The sequence below is a fragment of the Callorhinus ursinus genome, unplaced genomic scaffold, assembly GCF_003265705.2.
Source record: "Callorhinus ursinus isolate GAN/ISIS: 27379988/994484 unplaced genomic scaffold, GSC_fseal_2.0 scaffold27, whole genome shotgun sequence".
Taxonomy (NCBI): domain Eukaryota; kingdom Metazoa; phylum Chordata; class Mammalia; order Carnivora; family Otariidae; genus Callorhinus; species Callorhinus ursinus.
In genome coordinates, this window is record NW_027397089.1 from 11784468 (window position 1) to 11802424 (window position 17957).

The following is a 17957-nucleotide window of genomic DNA, read 5'->3' on the forward strand; positions in this document are numbered from 1 at the left end:
GAATTTAACCTTGTGATAAATAAAAGCGTAATAGACAATTTCTTTTAACAGCAACATCCATTCCAAAGTGCTATAGAGCTGTAATAATTCATGGTTTTGTAGAAGAGCTTGTGGTCAATGAAGACCCAGAATATCAATGGATTGATCGAATTCGTACACCAAGGGCATCAAATGAGGCCAGACAGAGACTGATTTCTTTAATGTCAGGTATTTAAAAAAAATAACTTCATTACTGATTTACTTAACACTGTTACATTTTTCACGTCCTTTTGACATGCTACCTGAAATTTTACACTGAAGGCTATGAATTATATATGACTGATTCTCTACCCTGGCCCTGTCTTCCTGAACATACACACGTTGCCATCTTCTAAGAGGAAATCTGAACTAGAAGCTTATACTTCCTTCTTAACTAGTTAGTAAAAGGAATTTGTGCTCATGAAGTGGCATAGTGGAAAGAACTCTGAGCAAGGAAGTAGGAAACTGGGTTCTAGTTTTCCTTCCTCTAGCATTTATTTGTAGTCAGAGTTTAGGTAATCTCTCTATTGTTTTTTTTGCCTTTTCTTTTTTCTTTTTTTTTTTTAAGATTTTATTTATTTATTTGACAGATAGAGACATAGCAAGAGAGGGAACAAAAGCGGGGTGGGGAGTGGGAGAGGGAGATGCAGACTTCCCACCGAGCAGGGAGCCCAATGCGGGGCTCTATCCCCGGACCCTGGGACCATGACCTGAGCTGAAGGCAGACGCTTAACGACTGAGTCACCCAGGTGCCCCTTTTGTTGCCTTTTCATAGTCCTTCTCTGACAACTTGTTTTAACTCCCTGTACTTCTCCCTGCCATTCTGAACCCATTGCTTTTCTTTATTTTTCTTTGAAGAACTTGTTTATCATTTTAAATTTTATATGTATATATGTGTGTGTATATATGTGTATATATACTCACATGTATATCAGACAATAAATAAGTATAAATGTTATATTTAATAAATATAAATATGTTATACTTATATATAATAAATTTGTTTTTAACTATAAAATATAGATTTATAATAAATATATCAATTACATTTTAATATTTATAAATCAGTATAAATATATTTATACTTAATATAATATAAAATGTATTTAATATATTAAATAATATATCTTTTTTGTTCACCTCTGTATTTCTAGCACTTAGAAGAAAGGAAGAATGCCAGGCACATAGTACACAACCAAAAATTATTTGGTAAATGAATGCATGAATGAGTGAATCTTAATTTGCCACATTGTAAAATGCAACTAGTAATGTCTTACCTCCCTGAAATTAGGAGGCTGGAGCAGATAGTCTTTTAGGTTCTTTTCAAGTTTAAAAATCTGATTTTTTGACTTTTTTTTTATTGCTACCATATCCAACTTTATATTATGTAATGTGAAGACCTGAAGCATAATGAGTTTTCTTCCTTTTTTTTGTAGGTGAACTGCAGAGGAAGATTGGCTTGAAAGTGCTTGAAATGAGAGGAAATGCAGTTGTTGGGTACTTGCAGTGTTTTGATCTGGAAGGCGAATCTGGGTTAGTGGTACGAGCCATAGGAACAGCGTGTACACTGGATAAACTAAGTAGCCCAGCAGCTTTCCTTCCTGCATGTAATTCCCCATCCAAAGAAATGAAGGAGTAAGTATGAATCAATGAATCGTTCTTATGGAGCTTTTTATCTTTTACCTATATGTTTTCATTTGATTTGAAATATTCTAGTGGAGTTGTTTCACATACATTTTTTGCTTTGGTGATTTTTTTTTCCTATGGTAATTTTTGCTATCAGAGATGACTATGAAAATCTGAAGCTTTAATCTATTTAGTTATTCCTAATATTTTATTTATACTGTCTTAATATGAAATTCAGGTTAGTAATGTAAAACTAAACTTATTTCAGATCTTTAGGCACTATATATTTAAAGTGTAAAATGGGGATTTATGGAATTTTTACTTATTCTTTGGGGAATGCTTAAAACCCATTATTATACCTGATAATCTAATTATGCTTATGATTAGCAACATCGTATAGAAAGGAAAAGTATAGCAGGGAAGATTGACCTGTGCTGGGGTCTCATACAAATGTCTACAGAGGCCAGACCATTTACATAAATAAAATAATTCAGTATAATTAAGTAGGGAGTATTGAGGACTGTAAAGCAAATGTTGGCAAACTTTTTCTGTAAAAGGCTGGATAGTAAATACTTCACGCACTAGCCATATAGTTTCTGTCTTTGTTTACCAAAAAAAGGAGTTTGCTGATCCTGATCTAAAGGTATTTAGGCTCATATATTTTTTAGAAACTGAGTGTGATTCAACAAAACACTTTGGTTGACTGGATTTGGCTTACATGTTACCATTTTTGTCTAAGGCAGAAGATTCTCAATGTGGTGGGGTGATGCTATCTATAAGGAATGTTTAAAATGAAAATTTTCTTCATAATGATTGGGGTGAGGAAGATCCTGGTTGGGGACTAGAAATGGTGATTGTTGTATGCAGCAAAGGACAACTCTGTACAATGAAGACTTGTTCCATCCTAAGTGTCAGTAGTACTTCCATTGAGACCCACTGATTTAGAGATTCTTCTAGATTAAGGGTCAACAAATTTTTTTTTTTTTTGTAAATGACCAGAAGATACAGGTAAATAATAATGTAGTCTTTGCTAGTAACTACTCAGCTTTGCCATTGTAGCATGAAAACAGTCATTGACAGTGTGCAAATAAGTGAGTGTGGCTGTGTTCCAATAAAACTTGATTATTTACAAAACAAAGCAGGATGGATTTGACCTGTAGGGTATAGTTTGCTGACCCCTGCCCTGTATCATCAGGGAGTCAGAATTCTGTAGTCAGAAAACCTGAAATGCTTCCCAGATTAACAATAGTCAAGAGAGGTTGACTAGAAAACAATTACGTTCCTTTTTTTTTTTTTTAAGATTTTATTTATTTATTTGAGAGAGAGAATGAGAGAGAGAGAGCATGAGAGGGGGGAGGGTCAGAGGGAGAAGCAGACTCCCTGCTGAGCAGGGAGCCCGATGTGGGACTCGATCCTGGGACTCCAGGATCATGACCTGAGCCGAAGGCAGTCGCTCAACCGACTGAGCCACCCAGGCGCCCCTAATTACGTTCCTTTTTTAAAAAAAAATTTAATTCCAGTATAATTAACATGGTGTTCTATTAGTTTCACATGTACAATATGGTGATTCAACTTTTTCTTTAACAATATTTTTAAAAATGAGATTTTCCTCTTAAGCTTATTCTTTTTGTCTAATTATTTCCTTTCTGTTGGCCTTTAGTTATGTAGATTAAATTTTAGTCACCAGAGGGAGCACATTATATATGTATTGCCTGATTTTATTGGGAAATACAAGTGAAATATTAACAAGTGAAATAACTTGTTTTAAATAAATTGGAGAGTGAATTTGCTTTATATTCCATTTAAGATATGTTTTAAAAAGATATGAACTGTCTGCTGCCACAGGTAAAGTCAGATTGCCGGTGTAACTTTTTGAGGGATTCAGTTTTTATTTTCTTTTTCCACACCAAATTTACGTAAGGACTTGGGTCCCTCCTTTTCTTGCCATCCTCCAGCTTTACCTAAGTTGCCTGAAGGGGCCTGGCTTTTGCAGTTGTGATGTCTGAAGTTTTCCTCTTTTCACTAAATTATTTAGTAGAAAGAGAATATTATATTGCCTGTTGGTGTCTTAAAATGATATATTGATAGTAGTGGAATATATTTGGCCTACATTTAGGAATAGTTCCATTAATGTAAATCTTCTGGGATTGTGTAAGTGTTCTCCTTTTCTAATTTTGTTGTAGCCTATCTGCCCTAAGTTGTCAAATATTCACGTCATGAAGAATTTAAGTTGCTTCATTAAGATTTTCTGAAAGTCATCTTGCTACCTTAGTCATGCTGTTAAGAAACAAACTCAGTACTCAGGCTGCTTTATTTCAGCCAGCTTCTTTGTATTTTTGACAATGAATCAATTTTGGGTGCTAGTTTTTTTGTTTTTTTTTTAAAGATTTTATTTATTTGATAGAGAGAGACAGAGCGAGAGAGGGAACACAAGCAGGGGGACTAGGAGAGGGAGAAGCAGGCTCCCTGTGGAGCAGGGAGCCGGATGCGGGGCTCGATCCCAGGACTCTGGGATCACGACCTGAGCTGAAGGCAGACGTTTAACGACTGAGCCACCCAGGTGCCCCTGGGTGCTAGTTTAAATTGTTTCATGATTCAACTGATTATAATTATTTTGATGTTATAACATTGATTCTAGACAGGAGTTGGTAAAAGGTAGTTTGGATTATGTTCCTGTCTGAATGGATTTAGTATTAGAAATGTCACTGGGGAATTATTGCAAGATAATCTTTCATGCAAGGGGACTGATAAGAATTAGAACTCCAAGAATACATATGGTGATGCTCCATTGTATTTGGATTTAACTAGATGTCATGATTTGAACCTTTTCCAATGTTCATTTTATTTTATTCATTTTATTTTACCTGTATTAATGGTGTGTTTTACTCCATTGTTTTTTTCCCCTTTCAGATATTTAGTGTAATGAATGATATAATGATATAAATCTTTGATATTTCCTTGCTGACCTATCTTAATGGTACAAAGTGCATTTAAATATGATCTACTGCTTCTCTACTTTAAAAAAAAAATACTGTTTAAGAGATGTTAACTGTAATTTCTCCTCTGTACAGCACTGATGCTTAGAATTTTTAACTTACTTAGTCCCTTCAACAGAGAAAGAAAAAACAAAAACAAAACCTCACTCAGTTGTTTGTATACAGATAGGTCACCAATGAGATGTTTGATTTTTATCAGTTGTATTAAACACATTTTTCTTTTAAATTAGCAATAAAAACAGAAACATTGTCCTATTGTAAAACCAGTGATATTTTCAGAAAATAGTCTGTAGATTCTGTGAAAGACCATTATTCCCAGTTAATGATAGCTCATGTTTGAACCTTGGCAAATTGTGATTGCTGGGAATGTTCACTGGCCAGTAGAAAAGAAGAGGCCAGGAAAAAGTTGAGGTCTTGGACGCCTGGGTGGCTCAGTTGGTTAAGCGACTGCCTTCGGCTCAGGTCATGATCCTGGAGTCCCGGGATCGAGTCCCACATCGGGCTCCCTGCTCGGCAGGGAGTCTGCTTCTCCTTCTGACCCTCTTCCCTCTCGTGCTCTCTATCTCTCATTCTCTCTCTCTCAAATAAATAAATAAAATCTTAAAAAAAAAAAGTTGAGCTCTTGATCTGCTTTTAATTTGAATTCTAAAAAATGTAGATACGATAGTTTTTCAGAGTGTGTTCACATATGTATGATTGATTCTTTTTTCCTCATTATGATGTAAATATATCTATACATACATATAGATATGATCTATTGCAGGATGTCAGTTGATATAAAATTTCAATTCAGAATGTAGTTTAATAGGTTCTGTTTATTTTTTAATTTATTTATTTTTAAAGATTTTATTTATTTGACTCAGAGAGAGAGACAGCTAGAGAGGGAACACAAGCAGGGGGAGTGGGAGAGGGAGAAGCAGGCTTCTGGCTGAGCAGGGAGCCCGATGCGGGACTCGATCCCAGGACCCTGGGATCATGACTTGAGCCGAAGGCAGACACCTAACGACTGAGCCACCCAGGGGCCCCTAATAGGTTTTGTTTAAATTTAAAGAATATATTCTGTTTGAGAGCTAGACAAAAATTATCTACATTGTTTTATTAATGTGTTTTGAAAAGCGGTGTCCCCTTGCTTTGTTTTGTTTCCAGTGTAATCTGGAAAGCAGTATACTTGGAGTGCTGAAATACTGGAATGTTTATATTTGCTTATTATATCCCTTCAGTTTATTCATTTTTCTTTATGCTGTCATTTTTCATGTTCTTTAGTCCCACTATCTTGCGATTATAGACAGAAACAGCTCTGTTAAACTTTCTTTTTTTTTTTTAAAGATTTTATTTATTTATTTGAGAGAGAGAGAGAATGAGAGATAGAGAGCACGAGAGGGAAGAGGGTCAGAGGGAGAAGCAGACTCCCCGCTGAGCAGGGAGCCCGATGCGGGACTCGATCCCGGGACTCCAGGATCATGACCTGAGCCGAAGGCAGTCGCTTAACCAACTGAGCCACCCAGGCGCCCTGTTAAACTTTCTTTATGGAAAAATATAATTTAAAAAAGTAGAAAAATATAATTACATGAATTCAGTTTCAAAAGTAACATAAGAACTTTATATTTGACTTTTCACTTTTATTGGTATTTTGTCCCTGTGTAGTAAGCTTTATGGTGATCAAAATAATAACAAACATTTTAAAGCAACTCAGAATCCAAATCTTAGTCTTTTTCTTATTTAATGCCACTATTTCTGCTTGCTGTTTTTCTTATTCACAGTCCTAATTATTAATCTGATCCCTTAAAACTATAACTGTATCCTAACAAGTTAGTATTTAGCTATTCTTTTTAAATTTCAATTTGTTTTTTGCATGTTGGGGATTAAAAATTCCTCTCCCCTAACTAAAGCTCCTTTGAAATTATTTTAACATAACTTTGCTATCTGTTGTATGTATTGTTTTCTTTTCTTCCACTTTGACTACAAATTCCCTCAGGTCTCCGCTGGTTCATCCTCCAAGCCATGGATGCCGCTCGACTCACAACAGCCCAATTCACACTGCTACTGGCTCACGACTTACTCAGAACTTCTCTGTGTCTGTTCCCACTCTCATCTATACTGGTACGAGACTGCTCAGACTCAAGAGCTGGGGAAGGCAGGCCACAGGCTGCAAAGGGCAGGCAGGCAGGTGGTGTAGTGTAGGCAGGTACCACAAGTCTTTGCTTCCTCCTTTTCTTACTTGAAGTCCAGCTGCAGTGAAGAAATCCAGTATATAGCCACCACAGAGGCTCTAACTACTTTGAAGTGAAAGTGTTCTTCTAGCTTCCAAAGTCTCTTCCATAGATCCTGTAAGACCCCTATCTTATGTATGCATCGTGTAAGTTTTTAGGAGTATTCTCCAGTATGTGTTTTGCCAGTATTTCTGCATTTGGTTAGAAATAAAATTGATGATTGGATTCTAAATGAAATAGCTGCCAAAGCTTCTGATTTGCTTATTTTATTTATGTACAAAACCTTTTACATAGTAGGGTCTGGTTTATTCTGTGGAAGAGAGCTGTTGGAAAACAGGTAAGCAACTCTTATGCATAAAATGCAGTGGTTCTTTGTAGCTCTATTCATTTTTCTCTCTGTCGTGTTTTTAGCTGTGGCACTCTTGATGCTATAGGATAAGGAAACATTTTTTCTTTTGAAGATATCTGTGTGTGCAAATATAAAAACTATTGTGAATATTTGCATACACCATTTGCAGCATCATTTTTTCTTTTGTAACTTAAAAAAGCATTATTTGGAAGTATTTTCAGTCATGTATTTATTTTTTTTGTTTATTTTTCCTTTTAATATTTTTTACCCCCTTAGTCTGTCATTTCATGCTTCTTTGCTTTTTTACTTGGCTTATTAACTGTTTCAGTGCAGATAATTATTTATCTGGAGAATGATGAATGGTTGAACAGCAATTGGTTGTCTTTGGCCTCATACCCAGCTCCACACTTAAGAAATGACTGCTGGCCCCGCCCAATACTTTCCTGGTGTTTGGATCATGCTGCCTTCTGTCAGGTCCTTTGGCACATGATTGCTTAATATTTCTCCACCTTCTTCTGGCAGGATTCCCTTCAATGAAGATCCCAATCCCAATACTCACTCATCAGGACCCTCAACCCCTCTGAAAAACCAAACTTATTCCTTTTCACCTTCCAAGTCCTACAGTCGACAGTCCTCTTCTTCTGACACAGATTTGAGTTTGACACCCAAAACTGGTAAGGCGCTTCCACCCACCTTTTTCTTTTTCTTTCTTTCTTTTTTTTTTTTCAAATTTGTTTCTATTCTTTATTAGCTTTCCATCCAAGGCTTTCCTCCTGTTTTTGGCATTTAAGTTAAAAGATTATGTGAATACTGATCATTTTCAGTTACTATCATTAAAATATGAAAATTTCATATAGCTCAAAAATGGTCTTGTTCAAAGATCTGCATATGTTGATTTAATCATAATGTAGATATGAAGTCCAGAATTTATTTTTGCATGTAGACATTTTTCATTTCATGCTCATATTATGAGGAATAACATCTTAAAGCTTTTGAATAGAAAGTAACATTAGTAGCTTGCAATCCAATTCCTCATGTAGTGGAAACATTTTCAAATTCATTTTTCTGTCTATTTCTGAATTTAATTCTAAGATTTTATTATGAAAAAATTTTTAGAACAATTGAAATGGTTATATTGGAGTACATATATCTATTTATTAACTTCTTGCTATTTAAAATGTTTGGTTTTGTTAGTCTTGCTCTCTAGGTTAGAAAGTAGCATTTTTGCTTTACTTATTCTTACATATTTCTCAATGTATGCAATTTATAATTTTTCCCTCCTATTTGTATTTTGATGAATAATTTCTGTGAGTTTTTATGAATGTTTTATGATAAAAATTGTTTAAAAAGTCAAATTATTTCATTACTTCTTAAAGTAGAATTAACTTAAACCACCATTAAGAAAAGTAAAATGTAAAAAGTTAAAAAGTTAGTAGTTAGCAATTTTTGTAAATATTGTTTTTGTCTGGCAGTTTTCTCTCCAGATTGATGAAAACATTTTGCATTGTTCCTGTTCATTTTTATCATCTTTAATAACCTTTTGTGTATTAGGCAAGAAATTTATAAAATGATCCCAGATTTTATGAAAACAATGAAAAGAAATCTAATTCAAAAACCAGTGCTAATTCTAAAGTAAAGAAAGGGCATTAAAAAGAAAGCCTATAGATTTAGTATCTATTTTTATAAATATAGTCACAAAATGTGAGGAAGATAATTATGAATACCTAATTCTTTGAAAAGAATAGCTTTATTCTTTATTTACATATACATAATATGAGTAACATCTAAAATCATGAGTTTTTTTAAAAGATGTATTTATTTTAGAGAGAGAGAGAGCGAGCGAGTGAGCATGCGCATGTGTTCGTGGGGATGGGGCTGCAGGGAGAGCAGAGAGAGAATCCCAAGCAGACTCCCCGCTGAGCATGGAGCCCCACGTAGGGCCAATCCCAAGACCGTAAGATCATGTCCTGAGCCGAAATCAAGAGTCGGACACTCAACCAACTAAGCCACCTAAATCATGGGATATTTGATAGTCATTGATACACGGAATGTGGCATTGTAGCCATATTTATGCCATAAAAACTGAACCATTCAGATGGTAGTGAAGTGTTTTTTTTTTTTTAAATAAAGGATGAGATTCTGGCCTTCAAATTCATGCCTATCAAAACAAGAAAGACTTAGGATAGTATTTGAAGAATAAGTTTTCTTAAAAATATTTTTTCAAGCTTTGACCACTGGTTATCTGTGTATTCCAGGCTACTTTTCGATACTTTTATCTTTATTTTATTCTTTGCCATAACCACAGACAGTTTTTTTGAAGTATATTCTTGGTCTTTCTGTTTCCTTTTCTTTAATTCACCAAAAAGGCCAAGTCTAAAAAAGATTGTCAAGTAATAAGTTAACTGAATCAGATTTGTCTTCCCTTAGCTTTCTTGTAGGCAATCAATTATCTTATCAATGAAAACAGTTTTGCATTTTATTTTCTAATTCCAAAATTTTACTTTTTAAAGATTCATTTATAAGTTACTATTCTCATGTATTTCTATATTTATCAGATGCCTTTAGATAATTTTGTTTTTCTACTATCATATGCTATTCACTATCTTTAGTAGCATATTTATAGAACATTAACAGTATTTTTGCTTATCATGAATCCCTAAATATCTTTAAATATTCCTGAGGAGCATTCCAGAAGAGATTTGAAATGGCAAAATTATGATTGTTTTAAAATTTCTAAAACTGTAATTGAGTGTGTATTTCATAATTCTCTGCTTTCAAATTTACCTATATACAAAATCAGTCTCTTGAGAAATAGGGGGTAAGCTGATTATGATTGATTGATTATATGTAAACTGGGGAACCAAAAATAGAATAAAGTTAATAAAGCTTTAGACTGAGAAAGTTGGTTTTCTATTTGTAGTTAAAGCTATTGTCTTTTTTTTTTTAGATAGGTCTCATTTAAAAAATTCATACTGATTTATTTCTGTAGATTCTAATTTTTGACATTTTATAAGGTTTCATTTTCATATTTTTTTCCAAGTACTCAACTAGTAGGAATGGAATTTTAGAATGCTAGTTTTAAGATATTGATTTGACACCTGACTCAAGCTAATTTTTGCTTTAAAAAAAAAAAAGAAAGCTTTTAACCATGTATAATTTTTGTGATTTGAGAGTATTTGCCCCTTACATACTCAGATCTTTGTAAATGTGAACAGTGTTATGATCAAACTTGAATATTTAAAATTTTAGAGGAAAAAGAAAAGTAGTAATATACATCTCAAAGATGAACAGAAAGAAATTAGTATTTATTTTAAATTAATGATGGCAACTGTTGAATGTGGTACTGTTTTTTTATGGATAAGTGATATGTTTTAGTAACATTTGAAGAACTACTTTGCCACTTTAAGTAATGTTTATATTTGAGGCAATAAGTTTCTGGCTTTAAAAATTTATAAAATACACATTTTAACTTTATACATTCTTAAGCAAAAAAAGTCAGGTAATTTAAGTGTTTTTGAGAAATCAGCTCCATGTGATTAGAATGGCATAAAATCCCATGTTAATGATTTAAAAAATTTTAATAAATGCAAAGTTTATAAAGGTTTTGCTAGGTTTTCGACTGTTCCTTTAATTTATATTGTGTTGGGTAGATGGTCTTGCTAATGACTTCATATGCTTAGTGTAATTTATGTAGCATTTTAAAATCCATTTTTACTGTTATGTTTTGCATCATCATTGCTTTCCTTATTCTGCATTTTCTGGTCATCTTCTGAATCTGCATCTTTTCTCTGCTACTTTCCTCCACAGCACCTTATTTACAGGGGCCTAGGATTTACCTGTGTCCCAGCTCCCCCTCTCTCTCTTGTGGTTCCCTTCATCTTAAAAAGTCCTGTCTCCTCCTCTCGGAATCTAGCCTTCCCCCTCATCATTCTAGCCCTGTCAGCCCAGTTCTGAGGAAAAGTGTTTCTTTCAGTGAAGAGCTGTTCCTGGCTGCTTCTGGTAGGATAACATGTCAGCTTTTTAATCCCTTTATTTTAAATCACCTTTGAAAACAAGTAATTATTTCATATTATAAAGAAGTGTTGGATGTCTTACACAGGGCGTACTTCTTGTTTTTCTTGCTGGTGCACAGAATTAAATAATTACGATGATCGTGAGGACATGGTTGAGGATTACTTGATGAATAATTATGAATATTCTGCTGAAATTATTTTATTTATTAAAAAATTATATGTCTGAGGACATAGATCTTCATATTTCCAGTGATTATTGGGTTCTCATTACTAGAGTTTCTGTTTTAGATGCCTTACTTTCTTTCCCTTCACACCAACTCCATTCACATTGGACCTGCACCATCATGTTGCTAAGCCATATGGTTACATTAGTAAATTATTCTGTTTGAATCAGTTTAAGTCTCATTTTGGTGGTATTCTTTCTTTATCCATTTTTTTTTCTGTCCATTGCTTAATTTTCAAATTATTCTGCTGTATTTTCTGATGTTTTATTTATCTCTACAAAATACATTTTATGTTATGGCTTTCAGTATGCTTCATATAAAGATCTTAGTTTCATTTCTATGTTTAGTATTGTATAGTCTCTAAAAAACATATTTAGGTTACTACAAGAAAAATATGTTCCTTTTTTATTTTTAAAGAACAGAATGGGACTATACACATGCTAACCTTTGTTTCCTTATCCAAGAACAGCTAAAAATGTAAAAGTAAATTAGTTCCTTTTTTAAGTCATTGCAGTAAATCTGACTGTATGTATCTTCCGTTTTGAAAGGGTGGGATTGAACTGTTAACTCTAACCTGTAGAGCCTATAGCACCATAGAGCACTGGCTTCTCACCTGTCCCCTGCTTTCTATAATTCTTTGATCGTAATTGGTCTATTGGTACTATCAAAAGAATAAAATAAAGTAGGGAAAGAAATGGAAAATTAAGCCTTTAAAAAATACATCTAAGAGCTTGAGAAATACAATTCTTTTCATCCATAACTATGTACATTTGTGATGTGTCTATTATATGTCTGTGATTTTTAGTTTTAAAAAATATTTTATGTTGATTTTTGCAAATGAGTATTGAAAACTATGAATGTTAATAGTGTTTTGTCATGAATGATATATTTAGGAATGGGAAGTTATCAGAAAATAGATTTGACTATCTTTCAAAATTGCCTAAAACTCATGCTCTTTAGAGAATTTTGGAATATTTTTAAGTAAGCACAATTAAAAGTGCTTTTTCTTTCTATAGTTCCTTTTAAACAAGCATTTGATGTTTCTTGATTTATTTTAGTATTCTTAAATTGTTAGCATAGTAAGTACAGTTGATCCTTGAGCAACACACCCCTGCTAAGTTGAAAATGTGCATGTAACTTCTGATTCCCCAAAAGCTTAACTATTAATAGCCTACTCTTGACCACAGGCCTTACTGATAACATAGTCAATTAATACATATTTTGTTACATATATTATATACTGTATTCTTGCAATGAAGTAAGCTAGGGAAAAGAAAATGTTACTAAGAAAATCATAAGGAAGAGAAAGTACATTCACAGTATGGTACTGTATTGAAAAAAATTCGTATATAAGTGGACTGTGCAGTTCAAACCCATGTTGTTCAAGGGTCAATTGTAATTGGTAGTATCTTGATTATTTTGTACTAGAAGACTCAACTTTTAAAAATTGAATATTATACAAAAATTCATTACATTAACATAATTTAAAAAATAAGTTTTAGAACAGATTGAGTCTAAACAAATAAATTTAAAACTGATCAGTACAGTTTTGACATCTTGCTTCTAAAGAAAACTTTGTGAATAAAATAGAGTAAAATATGTGCCTAATTGCATGTCAAATACTTTAAATGTTTGGATCATTTTAAGATTTTGACTCATGATATTTATGAGGATGAATGCAGTTAAACTTTGTTTCTGTAGTTGTTTTTTGGTTGTTATTTATGTACTGATGTTCTGTAGGAATGGGAAGTGGTAGTGCTGGAAAAGAAGGGGGGCCATTTAAAGCTCTTTTAAGACAACAGACTCAGTCAGCACTGGAACAAAGGGTAAGAGACATTCAACATTCTTTATTCTTACACTGTTAATATGCTTTTCCTATCATGCTTCCATGTATTTATAACTTATTTCCATAAACTAGTTTTGATCATGTATCTGTAATGTAATTTCAGAGTCCAAAATTTATTTAAGGTATCAAAGAAATTTGTTTATGAATAATTAATTTTAATTTGGAATAATTCTGTAACTTTTTTGTTTTGTTCTCCAGTTTTTTGTTAGAAATAGTCTGTTTGTAAATATCCATTGAATGATGAAATCATTTCTCATCTTACTTTAAAATTATAATATATAGAAGGAAATAGTAGACTTTTTCCAGAAAAAAATATTTTAGGTAATTCTTGGGGTACCTGGGTAGCTCAGTTGGTTAAGCGTCAGACTCTTGATTTCAGCTCAGGTCTTAATCTCAGGGTTGTGAGATCAAGCCCATATTGGGCTCTGTGCTGGGCATGGAGACCACATTAAAAAAGAGAAAAGAAAAGAAAAGGTAATTCTTTAATGTATTAATATATTTATATGCTGAGGTTATTTTTATGGCCGGCCAATCTCTTAGGGGTAAGAAATGCACAGATTCAGTATTTCTACAGATTAACATGAACAATGTGGTTATTTGGTATGTGAATACATCTTTTTTAATTATTATAAGTTTAATGTTTAGTTAACTATGTTAAATGGGAAAACAGTCAAAATTTATGGGTGATTTTTCTCTATTTTTTATTTTTTTGTATAAACTTCATTGCTAAGGGAGGATCGCCTCATAGGTTCTGTAGAAGGCGGGTATGTTTCTGAACATGTGTGAGAGCCTTTTTCTTGTATTGGTAGCTGTTCTAGTTTTAATCTTGATCATTTAAGTTTTATTTAAGCTTTAACAAATGTTGTCAGCTTTATTTCTTTTCGTAATGCAATTTTTAAAAATTTATTAGCATTATGAGGCTCATTTTTTTTCTACTTAACTAATACAGTGCATGATTATTTATATGTTATGTCAGTTATTTTAAGGCACAGTTCCATAGCTTTCATTGTGTCTGATTTGGAAGTTTATAAGCATTTACAGAATTTTCTTTTACATGTTCCATTTTATACTAGCATTTAAAAAAAAAGATGAAACATAGTAAATACCTATAAAAGAATGCATTCTGTTAAAAAAGGTATTTCTTCTCTAGAGGTTAGCTTTTGAGAATAGTGTTTTCAGATTCTGTTACTACAAACAATATAACAGTTTACTTTTTTTTAGACTTTCTTTCCTGTGCAGAAAGTATCTGTATGCACTCTTTGCCTTTTAGACAAGGTTGTGGGGAGCAGAGCAGAGCTCAGCTGAGCTAAGCAGAGTGATGAGACTTTAGCGACACATAGTTGTTAGCCTTATCCCTTACCAGGCAGCAGTTGGGCTTGAGCTACTTTCACACCTTGCAGGCATACCAGCTACTGTCATGCAAAAGCCCACTTAAACATTGGGACCATTTATTAAAACCAAATAGAGAAAGAGACTGAAAACACAGAGAAGAGGGTCATGGTGAAGGTATGCCTGTTCATTTGCCTTTTTTAAGGCCAGAATGCTCTTACCTCCACCCCACTCCCAGTTTTACATTCTCTACAGAGTTCCTTACACTAGGAGTATTTCCTTGTAATTGTCATTCTAGAATTCACAGGAACGGAAAAACTGATATGATATGAAATTTTGCCTGTATCTTGTGCCTGTGACTTCATTATCTATATTAAGAACTTTTGAAAACATCTAGCTTTAAAAGAAGAAAAAAACTAATCAATAAAAATTGTTTTAGATTTAGTTTGGATAAAATTTATGTTTTCAAATATGCTTTTAAACATTCTTAAAGTTTTGGACACATTATCACATTGGGTATACATTACTAGATAATCTTTATGGAATTAATGGTAAAAGATGTGGGAGAGCTATAGTTTTCATTTACAACCTTGTAAAATCTGAGTTGGCAATAGTTACTTGTCTTTATGAGACTACCTCTCTGTCCTGGGTACACAATAAATAGAACAAACATCATTTTTAGCTTTCCCATTAACCTGTGGTTGCCATTAGTATGTCTTTGTTTTGGGGAAAAATTTTGTTTAGAAGTATGAAGAATTCTCCTCACATGTGTTCAGATATGCCTTAACTCTGCCAAGTCGAATACTACATCAGGGTGAACAAATGATATACTTAATACCATTTTTATATTCATTTTTTTAAGATACTCATTTCTACCCCTTGCCACCCTTCATAAAATGTATGGCTTTTTTTTTTCTTGAGGAAAAGAGAACCTTTGTGCAGCATCTTTTATTTAATGGGTTCAAGTAGCAGTTCTCAAAAATAAAAGTGTTATTTTTTTTCTTTCACAAAATCAGTGAAAAATAAATTGACATGATCTTGGTAATAGGTGCCAGATGATTAGGAGATAAGATGTAGAGATAAAAATTTGATTAGATTTAGGTTCTACCTATGAACTATTTGATGTAAAGCAAATAGATTTATTTTTCAATATGACTCTTCTTTCACTTGTAAGAAAAATGAAGTTACTTTTCAGATGCTGGGACTTTTTTCTTCAATAAAGAAACCTAGTTGACTTGGTTTAACCTAGTGTTCCCCAAATATATTTTACAATGGAATCTTCCATGTGAAATACCTGTTAGTGACGACCACATTTTGGGAAACAATCATATAAAGCAAACTCTTTTGATAATTATGATGTTTTTAATAGTGGGATAAAATTATACAATAAATCATAGTAGGAATCTGGCACGGAGTTTTCTTATCTAGAAAGTTGACTCTCGTTTCTTGGGATAATAAAAAGAATATTTGATTGAAAAAATAAACTATTTAAATATATTCTAAGAAAAATTCTATTTAAATGTTAAAAAATTACTCCTGTTGTGTCCCCAGATTTTCCAACTAGCCTGTCTTTGAACACATGGTATTAAATAGATTTATGCTTCATGCACTTGGCTTACTGTCAAAATGTCAACATACGAATTCTTACCTAGTGGTACCACAAGGCAAGGCACTTTAAATATTAGGACTTTGCAGAGAAAATGTCTTCTGTGGTCCCTGAAATTCTCATCTAGGCATTGGAAACGAGTTGGGCTTGGCTGATCTTAAGGAAGCTGTTCTTTTCAATGGAAGAGAACCTATAAACTCATCAGGTATAATGATAGACTAGAGATTAAAACCAACTCCTTGTCTGTTTTAATCAGAAATTTCAAGGAGCCAGATGATAAGGTTTGTTGCTCACATAGAGTCTAGGCCCTCTTGACTCTCACATTAGGGCATGGGAAAGATGATAAAGCATAGTTTTAAGATACTGTGCAGAGGTCTGGCACTCTGTAAGCACTTCATAGTAGTTGCTCTGTGATGGGGGTGGAGATGAGAGGTATTTAACCATCACTGGTAGTCACTGGTGTCACTGGTGATGGGTTGGAGATGAGAGGTATGTTAGCAGTAGGTATTAGCCATAGTTCTTCTGAGAGAGTTATCTGAAGATGTAGTTTTGGTTGAATAAGCATACCATTTTTATGTACTCCAGGTTAAATTTTGTGTGTTAAAGTAGGTATGCTGATTGGACATGTAGGATAGTTTAAGTTGGCAGAGCGGTCGTCCGCCTCCTTGGGCAGCCATTGCCCTACTTTTTCTGCTTATGACCACCAACTCTACTACGGTGCTTTCCCTGTTGTCCTTTTATCCCGTCTTCTCAAATTTGGGGAGAAGAGTCAGAATCTCAAGTAGAGAAGTCATTTAGGTTAATTTTTATACCTACCTAAATTCTTATATGCAGATGTTTTCCAATATGTGAATTTACCTAACTTATTTCTCAGTTTCAGAAGGAAGTACAGCTTTCCATTTAGCTTATAAAAATTTTTATTTTCAGTGTCTCTTGTCCAGGATATTTAAAATGTTTAAGTATAAAGATTAAATGTAAAGTACTTTTTTCTAATATGCTTCAGTATTTTGAGGAAATTTAAAAACTGTGTACTTAAAATTGAAAAAAAATCATAAAGGCCTAACTTAGGTAAGATATTTAAGCTTCTAATAGCATAAGCTTATTTGTATATGTCTCATTTAAAAAATTTAGGTGGAAATAAGGAGGCATTTTGACTAAACATTTTATAATTCATGTAAGTGAGATTCCCCTCCTACCCTCTCCCTTTTTTCTTTTTGCTTGTCAGCTGGGCCAAACCTGTCTATTTCCATAGATTGGTTTTTACTTTTTTTTTTCTTAATGTAGCCTAGGTTTTTCTTACCCTTGTTAATTTAAATATTACTTTTAAATTCTAACTGAATTTATTTCTAAATTCTCTCTATATTTTATACTATATCTTCATGGGTTATTGAAGTGTGCAAGACTGTTTGCCTTTGTGCTAAACGACTCCAAGTTGCTATGCTTGTGAATTATGCTTTGGTGAGTTTGTATTCTCCATGCTTTAAGCAGCCAGTCAGTAATCTTGCCGCTTTTAATGTGCCTGCTTCTAGTAGTATTCTGTATGTCTTTATCTCTCAGCTTTTGTTTGCTGCATTTAAACTGCTATGGTCCAGAAAAAAAATACTGCTAGACTTTAAAATATGTTCCTAAAATTATATGTTTATAATTGCTGTATGGCATAGTATGGATATGATCTATAGGGATTTCTTATGAATCAAGTACATAAATTTTAGTACTTGGAAGTATAAGTTCTTTTGACTA

General features: G+C 33.2%; 1 protein-coding gene across 6 annotated transcripts in view; it reads left to right on the plus strand.

Moving 5' to 3' along the window:
* The window catches only part of C2CD5 (C2 calcium dependent domain containing 5), a 97031-nt gene that overhangs the window by 25461 nt on the left and 53613 nt on the right, over positions 1-17957 (plus strand). For 5 of the 6 annotated variants that reach the window (XM_025879694.2, XM_025879689.2, XM_025879692.2 and 2 more), the window contains exons 6-9: positions 52-207; positions 1455-1653; positions 7722-7873; positions 13177-13262. In XM_025879694.2, coding sequence (XP_025735479.1) covers positions 52-207; positions 1455-1653; positions 7722-7873; positions 13177-13262 — 593 coding nt within the window. Of the gene's footprint in view, positions 1-51; positions 208-1454; positions 1654-7721; positions 7874-11006; positions 11199-13176; positions 13263-17957 lie in introns of all 6 variants that reach the window. The other variant, XM_073877859.1, reaches the window with a different exon arrangement.